This window comes from Stigmatopora nigra, chromosome 2, assembly GCF_051989575.1.
Source record: "Stigmatopora nigra isolate UIUO_SnigA chromosome 2, RoL_Snig_1.1, whole genome shotgun sequence".
NCBI classification, from domain to species: domain Eukaryota; kingdom Metazoa; phylum Chordata; class Actinopteri; order Syngnathiformes; family Syngnathidae; genus Stigmatopora; species Stigmatopora nigra.
Genome location: NC_135509.1, coordinates 846,938 through 862,851, shown reverse-complemented (window position 1 = coordinate 862,851; position 15,914 = coordinate 846,938). Strand labels below are relative to the sequence as shown.

The 15,914-nt window shown below is 49.1% G+C and overlaps 2 protein-coding genes across 4 annotated transcripts; one reads left to right on the top strand and one right to left on the bottom strand.

Annotated features, from left to right (window-relative positions):
• The first annotated feature begins 119 nt into the window (after positions 1 to 119).
• Positions 120 to 2,610, top strand: LOC144213712 (prospero homeobox protein 2-like). 2 transcript variants are annotated; one of them, XM_077742295.1, is made up of 6 exons: positions 120 to 180; positions 348 to 777; positions 901 to 1,209; positions 1,305 to 1,406; positions 1,517 to 1,723; positions 2,084 to 2,610. In XM_077742295.1, exons 2-6 carry the CDS (start codon positions 349 to 351, stop codon positions 2,324 to 2,326), a joined length of 1,290 nt encoding a protein of 429 aa, XP_077598421.1. In that variant the 5' UTR covers positions 120 to 180; position 348; the 3' UTR covers positions 2,327 to 2,610. The 2 variants fall into 2 exon arrangements, with proteins under 2 accessions (XP_077598421.1, XP_077598415.1); XM_077742289.1 differs by having other exon boundaries at positions 348 to 1,209.
• ylpm1 (YLP motif containing 1) lies at positions 1,671 to 13,979 on the bottom strand. 2 transcript variants are annotated; one of them, XM_077742240.1, is made up of 20 exons: positions 13,084 to 13,979; positions 12,712 to 12,918; positions 12,448 to 12,636; positions 11,540 to 12,387; positions 7,849 to 11,397; positions 7,659 to 7,779; positions 7,495 to 7,585; positions 7,356 to 7,436; positions 7,122 to 7,290; positions 6,564 to 6,969; positions 6,426 to 6,488; positions 6,223 to 6,342; positions 5,982 to 6,158; positions 5,826 to 5,909; positions 5,672 to 5,755; positions 5,537 to 5,611; positions 4,522 to 4,573; positions 3,734 to 3,858; positions 3,448 to 3,642; positions 1,671 to 3,302 (listed from the first exon to the last, which is right to left on the bottom strand). In XM_077742240.1, the coding sequence occupies exons 1-19, from the start codon at positions 13,645 to 13,647 to the stop codon at positions 3,496 to 3,498; spliced, it is 7,152 nt and encodes a 2,383-aa protein (XP_077598366.1). In that variant the 5' UTR covers positions 13,648 to 13,979; the 3' UTR covers positions 1,671 to 3,302; positions 3,448 to 3,495. The 2 variants fall into 2 exon arrangements, 1 of the variants encoding a protein (XP_077598366.1); XR_013330066.1 differs by lacking the exons at positions 1,671 to 3,302; positions 3,448 to 3,642 and having other exon boundaries at positions 3,753 to 3,858; positions 4,522 to 5,611; positions 6,564 to 6,718; positions 6,785 to 6,969.
• Positions 13,980 to 15,914: the final 1,935 nt, after the last annotated feature.

Genomic DNA, 15,914 nt, shown 5'->3' with positions numbered 1-15,914 from the left:
ACAGGACACCCCCCCGAAAATTAGTTAATTAGAACAATCAAATACTACCTTACTGCCTGTTGATTGGTTGGGAGTTTAAAAGGCGGGTTGGCTTAACTATTTGGCCCAACCCCTTCACAATTTAAAAGAGCCGCTCTGCTTCTGCTCTCCATCCTTCTAAATACAGCAAGTGGAAACAAGGTAGGTATTATTATCAATAAATATCATTTTAAACTGCATGTTGATGTTTGCCTTACATAATATCTCACTACTATAACCCATACATATTACTGTTGAATAAAATGTTATTACCATATGTGCATTTTAAGTAAACATTGACTTTATTTACCTGTAATTTTGTAAACCAGGATGAATTTGAGTATGTGGTCCAAAATGGCGTATCCCGGCAACCGTATGGATGATCACGCCACTGAGCATCTTCCTCCTTTGGAGTGCCAATCACAAAAATTATTTTCCAAAAAAAGTAGTGAGGTGAACAGGATGTTATTGGAAAGTCTTTACCGTCATGGTGGCGAGTCGCAAGCATCCGCCGTCCAACGGAGCGGCCATCAAGCCAAGCGAGCCCGGGTGGAGAATATCATCCGGGGCATGGCAACGGGCTCGTCCGGGTGGGAGATGAAAGAAGACCCACAAGTAAATCACAAGCGATATTCTTCCCAGCTCCTTCCAGACGACCCAACGTGGAAAAACTGTTCTTCTGACGTGACGCCGAGAAATCAGGAATCTTACCGGGAGTTTGAAAACCTGGCACATGGCGGATACCCTGGATGCGAGAAGGTAAACTTGACGGGTCTTCCCCTCCGACCTGAAAAAGTCATGGCGGAGGTTTTGAAGTACGAACTCTCGCGAGCCGTGAGTAAGAGCGTCGACTCCATTTTCAAAAACTTTCCACTTGTCAAGAAACGTCAACAAGACCCAATGGCGCCTTTCCTGAAGAACTTGAAGCCATCAATGGGTTCTAATGAGCTACTTGATGTTCAAACTGAAGCTCTGGCTCTAGTGGTCCAAAGACCAGACCACTTGGGAAGTCAAGTTCACAGATTAAGTCCTTACCAAGACCGGGAATCTGACCAGACTCTAAATCCAGAGTCGGGGGTCGGTTCTGGATCCCTGACTGCTGTGGACCCCAGAATTTTGGACAACCTTTGCTTCCCACGCATCAAGACGGGGTCCAACGGCATCCACCAGGGTCATCTTTACGTCCTAAACGTATCCTTAGCCGGCGTAACGTGAAAACGATCGGAAAAAAAGTGCAATTTTGTGGCCATACCGTACCGTGTCGTCCTTACCTATTCCCCTTCCAGGAAGGTCTGACCACCAAGCACCTGAAAAAAGCCAAGCTGATGTTCTTCTACACCCGCTACCCGAGCTCACTGGTCCTCAAGACGTGTTTCCGCGACGTGCGGGTGAGATGCAAGACAAGAGGCCGGACGCAGTTCTGGTTCTCTCGTTTTATTGAAAAAAGGGGAGGGTCACAATGTACAATGTTGACGATCCGGGCTTACCTGTCCTTCAGTTCAGGCGCTGCATCGCCTCGCAGTTGGTCAAGTGGTTCAGTAACTTCCGGGAGTTCTACTACATCCAGATGGAGAAGTTTGCACGCCACGTCGCCGCCGCCGCGGAGGCTGGGACGGCCCACGCGAAGTTGGCGCTCTCTGTGGGGAGAGAGTCGGAACTTTTCAGAGCCCTCAACGGGCACTTCAACAAAGGCGGAGATTTCCAGGTAGGCCAAGACAATTAGGGATATTATTTTAAGATAAGAATGTGGTCGCTACTTTGCCCAACTAAAGAAATACATCAATTTGCTTTTTCTGGCAACAGAAGGTACAAACATAGAAAAAAAGACATTCAATCGTTGTATTAAGTGTTTGTTCCGACTGTTACCTTTTGAAGAAGCTTCTCTCTAGCAGTAACTGTTAAAAAATAAAGTCAGGAAAAGACAACATATTTGTGGACATTTTACCATACAAGAATAGATCGAGGTCAACATTATTAAATATTATTAGAATACACGATGACCGTCAGAGTTAAAAATGTGTTGCTAATCTTGGGATGGGCAAAATACATTTTGATTTGAATCCAGGTGCCCGATGGCTTTCTGGAAGTGGCAGAGATTACGCTGCGGGAATTCTACGTGGCCATTTCTGCCAACAAGGACCGAGATCCGTCCTGGAAGAAGACCATTTACAAGATCATCTCCAAGCTGGATGCTGATGTTCCAGCTCCATTCAAGACTTGGCCACGTACGGAAGAACCGTGTGGAACAATTGGGAGCCATCGCGGTCAATGCCGAGAAAACGAGGATTCCATTTGTAAAAATCAATAGATTTTTAGTACTTTTTGGTCCAGAGATGTAAGAAAGAATTGTCCTCAACGCAAAATGATCACAATAGGCCTCTCGGGATAATAAAACGCTGGCAACTGTGGTAAAAGAAAAAGACATTTATTCAAAGTCATCATTACAATAACAAAATCTAACATAAGTACAATGTCAGAAATGCAACATTTTCTTCTTTATACTCACCAAAATGTTTTTTAGTCTTCAAGAAAATCCGGTCTTGTCTTCTTCTTCTTCTTAACATTCCAAATAAAGATGTAAATTTCCAAGTGCTTCTTCTGAAACGGAAATAGTTTGTGCTCCCCCAAAAAAGTGAATCTTCTTGTCTTCGGATTTCCAAATCCCAAATACGGCTTCAATGTGCTAAATCATCCTGACCTTGTGGAAATTGGTCACAAAAGGATTTCCTGCCAGGACTGAAAATGCCCAAGAGTTGCGACCAATCCATTCCGAGGTGGAGGTCACAAGGAGACCAAAACCAAGTCAAAGAATCAAGTCGTTCTGAACAAAAACCAGTTTTTGAAGACACAAAAACTCCCTGCAACCCAAGTTTAAGTGCTTTACGGCTACCTAAAGTGACAAAAAAAAATCAACTCCTACCTTAGAGCTTTTAAAGATTAGTTTCTTTTGGATGGAGAATGAACAGTAGGGGCGCCAAGATTGAGCCCTGTGGAACGCCAAATCTCAAACCCTATTGGATCCAGTTCTGAAAGCACAACAATTCCAAGCCACGCCGCAAAATTGGTTATTTGTGTTTTTTTTTTTATTGTTTTCAAACAGTTAACACAGTTGAAGAAACAAAAGTACAGATATAAAACATTCACAAACCATGTCTGGATACATAACTAGTTGAAGAACGGTGATGACCTAAACCTAAAAAAAAAAAATGGTGAACTATCATCAATTAGAAGAAAAGAAAATGGAGACTTGAGGAAGAGTCTTTCTTGTTCACCATCTTGGCCATCTGTCAACAAAATAAATATTGAAAAAATGGTGATTTTGGCATTCATAAAAACCTTGAGAACTATGAATTTGAAATAATGACTTTAATTCCAATACAATTACTCTTAACAATGAAATGTAAAGAGTGATAAAAATGGGAGACGTACCTTAAGCGCAAACGGAAAAAGTGGGCTTTTTTAAAAAAAAATGATCTTTTAGAAATATTTAGTCCGGTTGAGCGCTTTCTGTGCAAGTCGTCCGCTATCGTCGGTGATTTTTTCCCAGTCCGTTTGGCCCACCACGAAGCCGATAGCTCGCTTGCGATCGGCGTCCTTTTGCTCTTCCAGGTCGGCCCATCGCACCTAAAGGCAAAAGTTGCAGCGCCATTTGTTTTAACACGGTTTAAAGACTTGCATTTTCTACCAAAAGGAATGCTGTAAGCCATTTGTTTACCCTCTTTTTGCCCGGCTGAGACTTGCGGGTGGCGTAGTCGTCCGGCAGCTGAAGGTAGTCCTCCATGCCCGCAGAGTCGCTGTCGCGCTTCCTCTTGCTGCTGCTCCCCAAACCGTCCAACTTGTCTGGAGAAAAGACACACAGCTTTTTAGCCAAGTACTGGAAAAATAACTGAAAAGCCCATCTACACTTGGAGTGCAAGTTAAGATGCTAGCTACTAGCTCCTATCGTCAAACACAAAGATAGCATGTTAAGCAAAGGGCTTCCAAGAGACAAAAATATAACTATATTTTTTAAACACTAGCATTGTATTTATTTAACTTTCAAATGTATTACCAGACATGGCTAAAAAGTGGCAGCCCGCCAGGCTTATAAAGCACTGGTGGGAAAAAAATATGAATTACTACAGTGTAACAAACTGCAATATTAGCTTTCTAAAAACAGCTTTTGTTTTTTTCTTTTTTGCTTGCTATACTATCCTAAAACATAAAAGACAAAACTACAACATTGGCTGTCCTTAACAACATTCACAATTTGTCTTTCAATAAATCTTAGCATATTAATAGCTTGTGCAAGCATAAAAGCATCTACATACTGTAAATAAGTAGGGTGACTAAACATTTCAGTTGTGTATCATTTTTCGACGGTTGCCAGCTTAAGTTTTGCAGTTTTACAAAATTCATCTCGAGGGAATTGTAACAACAACAAAGATTTTGGAGAAACTCAAAACTGCAAATCCCAAAGTCAAGTGTCGAATGTGAAGAGGGAGAGAAGAAATTTTGACTTACCAAGTTTTGCTTCTGAAGTATCCATCTCCCATTTGCTTTTTGGAATGTAGCCCTAGATATTTGTAAAAAGACACTCCACAAGTTAAACATCACATACAAAACAATTAGCAGCCAAAAAATGAGCTCACTCAACGCTAGAAATGAGCTAACGTCGTACATTGAGTCATTTTAAATACCATTGTTTTGTTATTGACAAATGAAGTCTAGCATTTGAAGTGCAGAGAAACACAAAGATCATACAAATCAATTGCAAAGCATTGGTTATGTTAAAACACTTGCTGTAAACTTTGATGTCAAACTGACCAAAACCCCATGGAGGGCGGGGTTTAAACAATGTAATGGTAAATAGTGTAGAAAAGTACCACAAGAAAATTGCAACATTTCACATGGAGATGCTTTGAATGAATATCATTTGAGATCATATTTGAGCTTACCATGAACGGACGCTCCACATTCCATCCAAAATTAATTATTAGCAAGATCAAAAGGGACAATTTTTCCAACAACAAACAATTGCAAAATGTCCACAATCAAGGGAAATGACAAAACATAACTATTCCTCTGAAAAATATGAACTAATGCGCTAATTGTTGACCTGATTTTCTCCTGAAAACATAACAACAAAAAGTACTTTTCACAATTATGCCACTACGGAAACTTTAAGCAAAAAAATGTGACTTACCGCAACAAATACTTTTTTCCCTTTTAAATAAATAAAAATGGTGGTTCAACAAAATATGAACATCACCAAGTGTACTTACTATTTCATAGTTGTGACTGATCATTTCGTGAAGTCACCACTATTGTCATTTTGTTTTGTTTTTTAAATAGAACCCTATGTTTTGCACCCTGCAGCTTTAAATCTCATTATAAATGACCATAAAAGCATTGTCAGTGGCCTGCCTATCTTTAAATGTAAACATCCCATAATACACAGACAGAATGACTGATATGGAGTAATTATTTCATCAACAAGTTAGAAGAGTGTAGAAGATAAAAGTGCATGATGTCCTACCAGATCCCCCTCCTCTTCTTCCTCCCTTTTGGCTTCTTTAGGCTCCTCCTCCGGATTGAAGTCTTCCATTTCCACCTAGCGACAAAGCCAGCCATTTTAGTCAAGCGTCCAAACATAAATGACAGCGGAACTGACCTCCTCGATGGCGGCGTCCTGCAGCAGGGCCCGCACGTCCAGGCGGACCATGTGACGAGGCGTGGACTCCCAGTTGTTGGACATCTGCATTTTGGGACCGGGCGTCAAAAAATTGGACTTTTTCCCCCACTAAAATAGGTCTACATTTTCTTACCTTCATAATATCTTTGAGCGTCCTCGCGTGGCTGTTTCTCTTTGCGCAAGTGTGGGTGTCGGCGGTGATTTCCGCGATGTACACCTGGGAAAGAAGGACAGACGTGAGCGATATGGACAAAAAGATGAATTATTTCATTCTTTTTGTGAGACATACCTCAAAACCTTTGGTTTTGGCAGCACTCCAAAACTGCTCAAAATGGCTGACGCGGTCATTAATGGTGTCCAAGATGATGAAGGGGAAAAAGCCATCGTCCAGCGTCTTCTTGAACGTTTTCAGCATGCTGATGCGGTACATCCCTTCCAGTTCCGGCTCAAACTCGTATTCCAGTACCTGACAATCAGCCATTTTAATATTTGAGTCACCTGACAATTTATTTTTAATCTTTCATCCTCACCTTTCTTTTGAGCCGCCTCCCCGTGTCGGGGTCCTTCTCCACCTTTTCCACCTCAGTCATGAAATAGTCGTCTAAAACTAGAACTCTTGGCGGGGCGCCGCCGCAGTCCACCTCTTTATCCTGTAGGTTGAAAAATGGCGCCATTATTTATTTTTTCAAACTTTGACAAAAACAATCAAAGAGAGCGGCGGTTTGATACCGACCCGTATGAGTTTGGCCACGTGGCTCTTTCCACTCCCGGGTAGACCTCGCATGATGACCACAATCTGTCAGGGGAGGTCAAAGGGTCAAAAACAAGGCCTCAATAACAAAGCGTTTCCGACCGAGATGAAGACAAGTACCCTCTCGGGTCGTGACATTCGTCCGGGTGGTTTGAGAATATCGTCCACGTTCTTAATCTCGGGCTTCTTCTCGACTTGGGGGAGTGGCTGAGGTGGCGTGGGCAGGGGAGGTCCGCTGGGGGGTCCTCCTCGGTCCTCGGGGTAACCTCTCCTGTCTACCAGACGAAAGATAGTCAGCGAGAAAATCCGGTTTAAGCGCGTACGAAATATCGGATATTTACCGAAAGGCGATGGCGCGTTGGGGCCGTAGCGTTCGGGTCCGCCGCGGTCCATCCCGCCGGGTCGCTCAAAGTGCGGTCGGTCGAAGGCGGGCCTTCCGAAAGGATCCTCTCGTTCTCGGCTGCCGCTGCGGTCCCGTTCCCGGAATTCGCGTTCTCGTTCCCGGTAGCCTGGACGAAGCGGGTGCCTGCGTACCAAGAAAAGCACAAATGTGTTAGTCTTGGATTAAAACATTACCAAAATGTAGTACTACCTTTAGCTTGCATTTGAGACGGACAAAAAGCTATTACATTTGTGCCCAAGGCTGGAAATGTAGAATATGATTAGCTAAGACGCTACCTTTCGTCTCTCGGGGAGTAACGTTCCCTCCCGAATCGTTCTCGTTCATAGTCTTGCGGAGGTTTTTCCCGGAAGAATTCTCTCTCCCGGTTGAACTCCTGGCGCTCCAGAAAAGGGTCCGGGCGCCGATCGAAAAAGGGATCCCTGCCGAAAGGTTCTCGGAGAGGTTCTGGAAGCACAACAACAATTAGCCATTGCAACAACAACAGCAACAAAATGCTAAATGTTAGCCACCTTTTTCATAGCCTCGGTCTGGTTCCGGTCTCAACACGACCCTCTCGCCATAAGCGATCCGTTCCACGGTGGTGCCGGGCTCTGAAACATAAATTGGCCATGATAACCTGGAAAAAACTATGCTATGCTAACGCCTTACCATGTCCGTGCCCGTAATCCACAGTCTTTGGAACCATGGGAGCCGCAGGATTGGCGTCCCAAGGCGGCGTTTGAGTAGTTGTGGCCATACCCTGGAATACAAATCAGAAGGAGCTTAGCAAGCACGACGCCAGAATTCCACGCTAAAAAGAAACCAAAGGTTACCTTCAGAGCATTCCGGACTTCCACCGGGATCTCCAACCCAAGTAGACCCGCGGGGAGGTCGGGCATCGAGTCGCCCGCCGCGCGCCGAGCTACGGGATCCGGCTTCCCCTCCTGTTGTTCCCTGTGAAAAGCAAAACAAGCAGAAGTTAGCACTATTTTCCATGTTGTGGTTAGCACGAGGTTAGCTTACCTCATGCGCTTTAGTTCTTGGGCAGCCTTTAAAATGATTTCATGTTGCCGTTGGGAAAGGGCGAGGACGTTGCCTCCGGGTTGGTCCACCGAATTCTCCGCTGGGTTGTTACCGCCTTCGTTTTGGTGCGGGGGTCTATCCGACATGGGATCGTCTCTGCGGTTCTGATAAGGGGGGTACATCCGCTCTCCCGGGGAGTCGAATCTGGAAGGGCGATCCCATTCCGGGGGCCCGGCCATGTCGCCCGGCGGCTCCCCGGGGAAATCTCGACCCCGGACCTCGTCTCTTCTGCGGTCGAAATCTTCAAATCCACGAGGAGGGCCTCGCTCCACGCCCTCCGGCCAGCGTTCACCTCGGAATTTGTCCGGCGGAGACTGCTCTCGGTCCCATTGGGGGTCGAAGAACCCGCCTTCGCGCCTCGGTCCTTGAAAGCCGTCTTCCTCGTGCCCGAAAGGGGGTTCGCCGCGGGGGTACTCCTCGCCAAAACCGTAGCCGAAACCTTCTTCTTGTGGGTGGGGGACACCCGGGTGCATGGCGCCTCGTGGCATCCCGCGACCCACGGGTCCTCGTCCCCTTTCGATGATCTCGTGGGGCATCGGAGGACGTCTGCCGTAGGGTGCTTTCCAGTCGGGTTCGCGCTCCATGTCATTGTGAAAGAAATGTTCGGGGTCTGGATCTATTAGTTCATGAGGCGCTGGGGGTGGGCACCTTCCCCGGCCCGCACCAGGGTGCATGAAGTCATGAGGCTGGTCACCACGCCCCATATAAGGATCGTCTTGGTCCATGTCGCGACGCTCCATGCCGTAGGGAAAGGCCTCTTGGTCCATTGGCCCGCGGCCCAGGTGCTGAGGGATTCCACGACCCCGCATAAAAGAAGGATGGCCGTGTGGAGGATGACCACGACCAGATGGAAATGGAGATCTCATCCCTCTCATTGGTGGACTATCCTGGCCCCAGTAAGGTTCTTCTTCTCCTTCGTAGAAGTACTCGGGTGGCTCATTTTCTTCCCATCGACTGTCCATGGGTTCCCTCATGCCCATGTGTGGGCCACCTCTCCCCAAGAGGGGACCTCCTCGACCCATGGGGGGACCTCCTCGACTCATGGGCGGACCTCCACGACCTATGGGTGGACCTCCCGCATCAATATCTTCTGAATCATTTTCCGGTCGACCCATCTGTGGGCCACCTCTGCCCATAAATGGCCCACCTCGACCCATAAACGGGCCCCCTCGACCCATATGTGGGCCCCCTCGGCCCAAATGTGGTCCATCTCCTTCCATTGGCGACCTATCTCCTTCCACTGGTGGTCCACTTCGACCCATAAACGGGCCACCTCGACCCATATGCGGGCCACTTCGGCCCATGGGTGGTCCATCTCCTTCCATTGGCGAGCTATCTCCTTCCACTGGCGGTCCACTTCGACCCATAAAAGGGCCACCTCGACCCATATGCGGGCCACCCCGACCCATATGCGATCCACCTCGGCCCATGGGCGGTCCATCTCCTTCCATCGGCGACCTATCTCCTTCCACTGGCGGTCCACTTCGACCCATAAAAGGGCCACCTCGACCCATATGCGGGCCACCCCGACCCATATGCGATCCACCTCGGCCCATGGGCGGTCCATCTCCTTCCATCGGCGAGCCATCTTCCACTGGCGGTCCACTTCGACCCAAAAACGGGCCACCTCGACCCCTATGCGGGCCACCTGGACCCATATGTGGGCCTCCTCGACCCATATGCGGACCACCTCTGCCCATGGACGGTCCATCACCTTCCATCAAGGACCTATCTCCTTCCACTGGTGGTCCACCACGACCCATATGCGATCCACCTCGGCCCATCTGTGGTCCATCTCCTTCCATCAGCGACCCATCTCCTTCCACTGATGGTCCACTTCGACCCATATGCGGGCCACCTCGACCCATATGCGGGCCACCTGGACCCATATGTGGGCCACCTCGTCCCATATGTGGGCCACCTCGAGCCATATGCGGACCACCTCGGCCCATTGGCGGTCCATCAGCTTCCATCGAAGGCCCATCTTCTTCCAATGGCAGTCCACCTCCGCTCGTGAGTAGTCCTCCTCGTCCCAGCAGCGGTCGTTTTCGCCCCATGGGGGGTCCTCCGCGCCCCATGGGGGGTCCACCTCGCCCCATGGGAGGTCCACCTCGCCCCATGGGGGGTCCACCCCGACCCATGGGGGATCCACCTCGTCCCATGAACGGGCCTCCTCTTCCCATTGGAGATCCACCGCGTCCCAGCATTGGACCTCCTCGGGACATAGGAGGATGTCCTCTCATCATTTCCCCCATAGGGGGTTCTTCCACGGGTTCTTCATAATATTCTTCCTCTTCTTGGAAATGATGGTCTTCTGGCATCCAGATGTCTTGTTTGTGTTCCTGGTAGCCGTCGGCACCAAAGTCCTCGTAAGACGGATCTTGCCACTCGTAGTCCTCTTCTTGTTGGCCATAAAATTCTTCCTGTGGAGGCATAAATCCATGAGACATGTCTTGCGTCTCACCCCCATTTGGACCGGTGTTACGGCCACTGAAGTCTCTGTGTCCAAACTGCCCGGGTCCGTGTCCCCGTCCTCGGCCCGGCATAGATCCCGAGGGTCGACCTCGTCCCCCACCGGGCGGAGGCCCCGCGAGTTCCGGCGTCGAGCGGAATTGTGCGGGTGGTTTCTCCTCCCGTTGTTTGGGTGATGCATCTGAAAGCATTGGGAGAAGATTGTTATTGTTGTTATTTGGCGGCCCGTTTGGTGGGCCATAGTTTGACGAAACGTCTGCCTGTTTGGATTCCATGGGACTTCCTGAAGGCTGGACAACTTTAATGTCAGAAGGTTTGGGCGAGTTGCAGATGTCCATTTTATCGTCGTCATCTGTGTTTACGGATTGAGCGACGGATTCCGCCGACTCAAAAAGGCCGACGTCAGCTAGCGAGCCGCCCGTTTTGGCCATTGTGGCTCCGGATGGAGTTTGACTCTTGACTTGATTGGGTTGAGACGACTCAGCTGATTTGGAAGAAGAATCCACGGCGGTCGTTAGCTTGGGACCCGGTTGGACCTGAGCCTGGGGGACTTGCTTTTTGGCCGGTGGTACCGGAGAGCTTTCTGTGGCAGGCTGAGGAGGAAGCTGTTTTGGGGGCTGGTCAAATCGAGACTGACGTACGGGTTTGGGGGGTGGAGGTGCTTCTTTTTGTGGTGGCGGTGGTGGTGGTGGCTGTTGCGATGGTGGCTGTTGTGATGGTGGCTGTTGTGATGGGGGCTGTTTTTGTTGTTGTTGTTGTTCCGATTTGGGTGGGCCATCAATGTGCTTGGGGGGTTGGTCAAAGCGTGAGGTTGGTTTGTTAAAAGGTGGCGGTCCGCCAAAGCGCTGGTTTGGTTGATCGAACCGAGGAGGACCGTTAAAACGTGACGCAGTTTGGTTAAACGGCGAGCCGTTGAAACCGTGTTGTGCTGGCTGAAACTGAGGAGGGGGCTCATAACGACCATATCTTGGAGTCCCGTCAAAGGACGCTGGCTGGTTGAATCTGGGATTGGGTCCTCTGCCAACAAGAACACAAATACTTTTTTTAATGGCAAAACCACACAAAATGTAGATTTACTGTCATAAACAAGGATTCATTCAAATTCTGTTAAGTCAAAAACTATACCTGATGACAAAGAGTCACAAACACTGGTACTGACCTTGGAGCTCCCATGTTGTTGAAGTTGGGTGGTGGAACGTTAATGGTAGATCCCATTGCCGTTGGGGGGGCTGCGCAAGTTTGAGTGTGATTCTGATCGGGCGGCGGACCTGGCGGGGGACCCGGTGGAGGGGCCGCCAAGTGACCCGGAGGCGGACCGGGAGGGTGACCCGGAGGGGGGCCCGCATGGTGACCTAGCAGAGGGCCCGGATGGTGACCGGGAGGCGGGCCCGGGGGGTGACCCGGAGGCGGGCCCGGGGGGTGACCCGGAGGCGGGCCCGGGGGGTGACCCGGAGGCGGGCCCGGGGGATGTCCCGGTGGAGGACCGGGCGGGTGACCCGGCGGAGGGCCGGGCGGGTGACCTGGCGGAGGACCGGGTGGGTGACCTGGTGGCGGGCCCGGCGGAGGTCCTGGCGGCAGACCTGGCGGAGGACCTGGTGGGATACTCTGGGATGTGGAATCATCAGCAACCGCAGGTGGTGGTGGGGGCGGCTGACTCAATTGCGCCTGAGTCAGTGGCGGTTGAGTGATTGGCGGCGGCGGCACCGACATGTCCGGGACCGGGTAACCGCCGTACTGGTTCATGGCTAAGGTGCTATACTGCATGGAGGCGTACGGCACCATGGCCGTGAGAGCGGTGATGGTCTCCTGAAGGTGATCTTTGGTGGCGTTCATCTGCGTCTGCCACTGCTTCCATTGGTCCTCGTAGTCGTGGAGCTGATCTTTGTGCGGATACGTTTGGAACTGGTCGAACCACAGTTTGAAGGTCACTTCCCAATCCTGGAACAGCGGGGTGAACTGTTGCTTTTGCATTTCGTAATGCCGCAGTTGCATTTCTGGTGTCATGGACTGCAAAAAGTAAAAAGTCACTCACACTTACCCAAAATGCACGATTACTTTTTGACCTACCTGGAGGTTTGGGGGCGGCTGAATGAGAGGCTGATACTTTTCCAGGATCTGCTGAAGCTTTTCGTGTTGCGTCATGAGCGCCTGGTAATGCAAGTTGACCCTCTGCTGCTGCACCTGTTGCCATTGGGCCGCCGCTGCCTGCAGTTTCTGGAGACGGTCCACCTCCTCCGGGTCTTCTTTTGGGTCGGGCTTGAACACAAAAAGGGGAGAAGGGTAGCCACAGGAGCCCATCGCCGCCGTCCAAGGCGTGGCAATAACACTCACTTCGGGAGGCGGAGGTGGCGCGGGCTGCTCCTCTTTTGGGGGTGGCGGCGGAGGCGCGCCCGAGGCTGCTTCGGATGGAGGCGGCGGGGGCGGCTGGGCCGCCTGGCTGATGGGGGTCTCACTGTCCTTTTGGTTCTGCTTGGCCTTCTCTTGCTTCAACTTTTGTAGATTCTGCAAATGCTGCTGGTACCAAAGTTGCTGTTGATCCTGCATAAATGTGTATTCATCAATATGCTATGTTTATGGGTACTGGCATCACTATCTCAATTGGACATCTATCCCAATCAGTGGCAGCCATAATCACACAAACCAACACAACTATTGACCTATTATTACTTTGACAGACATGAGACAGAAATTCATGGTAATTACCGGCAAACTGGAGCTTTCGTCTTTGGCCACAGCATCCGTTCCTTTTGCATCTTTAGCTTTCGTAGCAGTGTTAGCCACCTGCGGCTTCGTTGACTGCACTTCAGGAGCCGGTTGTTGGGCTTCAATTTTGTGCTCCTGCGTGGGGAACGGAGGAGGCTGCGAGTAGTCCGGTTTATTGGCGACAGTGTCTCCGGCCCCCGTTTCCGACGACTGCCACACCGGCGCAGAGTATCCAGCCGAGGGTCCCACGGCACCGGCACCGGTGGCGGCGGCACCAGCAGCAGCAGCACCGCCGCCCCCGCCACCTCCGAAACCCGGAGCCGAGTTCCCGTGGTGGAGAACGTTCTGTAGCTGCTTCTGGTGTAACATTTGGAGCTGTTGCATTTGCTGGAGGTGCTGCTCTTGCAGGCTGGAGAACATGGAGCCGCCCGACGCGGGGGCCTGCGTGCAGCCGAAATTCGACGACGCTCCTCCGGTGTGGGCTCCTGCCGCCGGCACCTTCCGCTGGCCGGTCCCTCCATAATTTTGAGGTGTCCCACCGTAGTTCCCCCACGAAGGGTACATTGTTCCGAAGCGAGACGAGCGGTTCCCCGCCTTTGTGCTCACATTCGGCCGGGGGCCTCGATGCTATTGATGCTAACCCTTGCTAGCTCACGCGCATGCAAAAGTGAGCGGCTACATTGTTATAAACAAACCAACAACGTCCCGTTAAACGCACATTGTCCGCTAACCCGACGTGTTAAAGTACCACTTAATACCTGAAAGGTTTACTTTTATCTTGCTTCTTCTTTTATTTCTCTTAATTCCGTCGTAGAAGTGTCTTCTTTAGTGTGAAAGTAGCGGTTGTCCTCCTGCCCAGACAGGAAATAGCGTCGACAATCTTAGATGACGGTATCCTGTAAGATAATTAGTGCAAGTAGTGAGGATAGTTTTCTTTTTCGTTTTGTACTTCATAAACTCAAATAAATGGAAATGTTGTCAATACCTACGTGTTTTTATGTGAATATCTGTCATCTTTCCAATCCAGGGAAAACGGCTATAATTTGAACCACGCGAGGGCGCCGTTTACGAGAACAGGCCTGCTCAAAATGTTAAAGGTGGTCCTTTTTATTCATTTATTTATTCTATTAACACTCTTGGGTGTCCTATTTAGTTGGTGAGAGATGTGTTTCATGAGCCTTTCCACTTTAAATGTCATTGGACGAAGCGACAAAGTAAAAAAAAAACAGGAGAAGTAGGGAAGCCATGTTGGAAGGGGCAAAGTTTCCATTAAAGTCAATGCGTGGATATTCAGAAAAGGTATAACTAGTATATTTCTCGGCGGCACGTAATTGAAAGAACTTGTCAAGCATTTGACTTTTGCAAAAACTTTGCGAGGGAGAACATTTGTGGAAGCTAAAAGCGGAACGTCGACTTTAGCGCGCCCTTGAGGCCCCATCCGCGCCGGGGGTCTATTTTTCTAACTTAAGATCACCGGTAAATGTGTATTAATTTTTGAGCAAAGCCTCTTCAAAAAAAGGAATCGTTAAAGCGGATTAATCAAGGCCGCCCTGTTTAATGTCCCCCGTTAATTAGTTTGTCAGCAGTGTTTTAATATCGCCTAATGACTTCATATTTCACCGATGACATTAAAAGGGCGGCCTATTCAGGATGGGGCTCCTTGGCGCGGAGACGCCCTCGCCGTGGAAGACAAGGTCGCCCACGCCCGGCCGGCCTGGTGGGAGAGATGATGCATTATGGAGGAAATCCCGTAGAGGGATCGGACCTCGCTCCGAAATGGCGTGACGGGCTCCGGAAGATGGGAGGAGACTGGAAATTGAAAAAAATAAAGGGTTACGATTACGCTGAGAGGTGGAACACACATTAAAAATTCTGAAATACGACAGTGAGTGACTTTAAATACAGTTTGGACACAAATCCATCTAAAAAGGGGACACAAAAGGCTTCATAATGATATTAATTAAGCCCTAATAATCCCCGCTCGCTAAAACTGAATTGAATTGAAAGCCTTTATTGTCATTATACAAGTATAATGAGATTAAAAGCTTCACCATAAAGTGCACACATGAATAAGTAGTCGTAAAAAGATTGATATACAATACAAATGAAGTGAGGTGAAAAAGAACAGTCACTATAGTAGTTGGCTATGTTGTTTACATCACCAAGCAAATTAAAATGGGCTGCATTGGGTTGCTAGCATGCTAGCTAGTGAATTCGGGTTGTTATTATTATTATTTGGGTGGATTAGTTATGAAAGGGGTAAAAAACAATAACAACAAAAAGAGCTAGATTCATATTCCACATGTAAAATGGACATTAGTGCAGAAAATATGGTCATTTGACTGTCTCCATTAATTTTAGCCTAGCTAAGGGTGACTCGGCTAAATAACAGCCTAATATTATCCATGGGATTAAAAGTAAGAGTTTCTCCCCCCCGTCACGTCGCTCAGCACTTTTGTCCGATCTTTCCGAGGGAGAACAAAGAAAGTAAGAAGTGGTAAAGCCCCGGCTCACGGTATTGAGGACACTGCATTTTCCCTGCCATGAAAATCTGTTGTTAAACAAAATGCTCAATGGAAGCTAATGGATCCCCAACACGTCCATGCGCCGCTTCCAAAATGCTTTGTTTGGCAAATCAATTTTCCCATAACCCGGCCAGGAGAAAAGTGATGCCCATTGATCGGGCGCCTGGCCGAGCCTGGCCCCGCCCCCCTTCGCCCCGCTTCCCTTGACTTTGGTTCCGCGATATTGTTTGATGGCCACATGGATTAATTGCCCGTTAATTGTCCGCGTTGTATTAAGGAAGAAAAACATGGCCACCTAGAAAAGGA

Excerpts from the sequence above, each read along its gene's own strand:
- LOC144213712 (XM_077742289.1), top strand. The coding sequence starts at position 349 with ATGAATTTGAGTATGTGGTCCAAAATGGCGTATCCCGGCAACCGTATG. Across the intron at positions 1,210-1,304 it reads GTCATCTTTACGTCCTAAAC|GAAGGTCTGACCACCAAGCA; the intron begins GTATCCTTAGCC and ends TTCCCCTTCCAG. Across the intron at positions 1,724-2,083 it reads ACAAAGGCGGAGATTTCCAG|GTGCCCGATGGCTTTCTGGA; the intron begins GTAGGCCAAGAC and ends ATTTGAATCCAG.
- ylpm1 (XM_077742240.1), bottom strand. The coding sequence starts at position 13,647 with ATGTACCCTTCGTGGGGGAACTACGGTGGGACACCTCAAAATTATGGA. Across the intron at positions 12,637-12,711 it reads CGCCACCTCCGCCTCCCGAA|CCCGACCCAAAAGAAGACCC; the intron begins GTGAGTGTTATT and ends TTTGTGTTCAAG. Across the intron at positions 5,756-5,825 it reads CGCTCAAAGATATTATGAAG|ATGTCCAACAACTGGGAGTC; the intron begins GTAAGAAAATGT and ends CCCAAAATGCAG.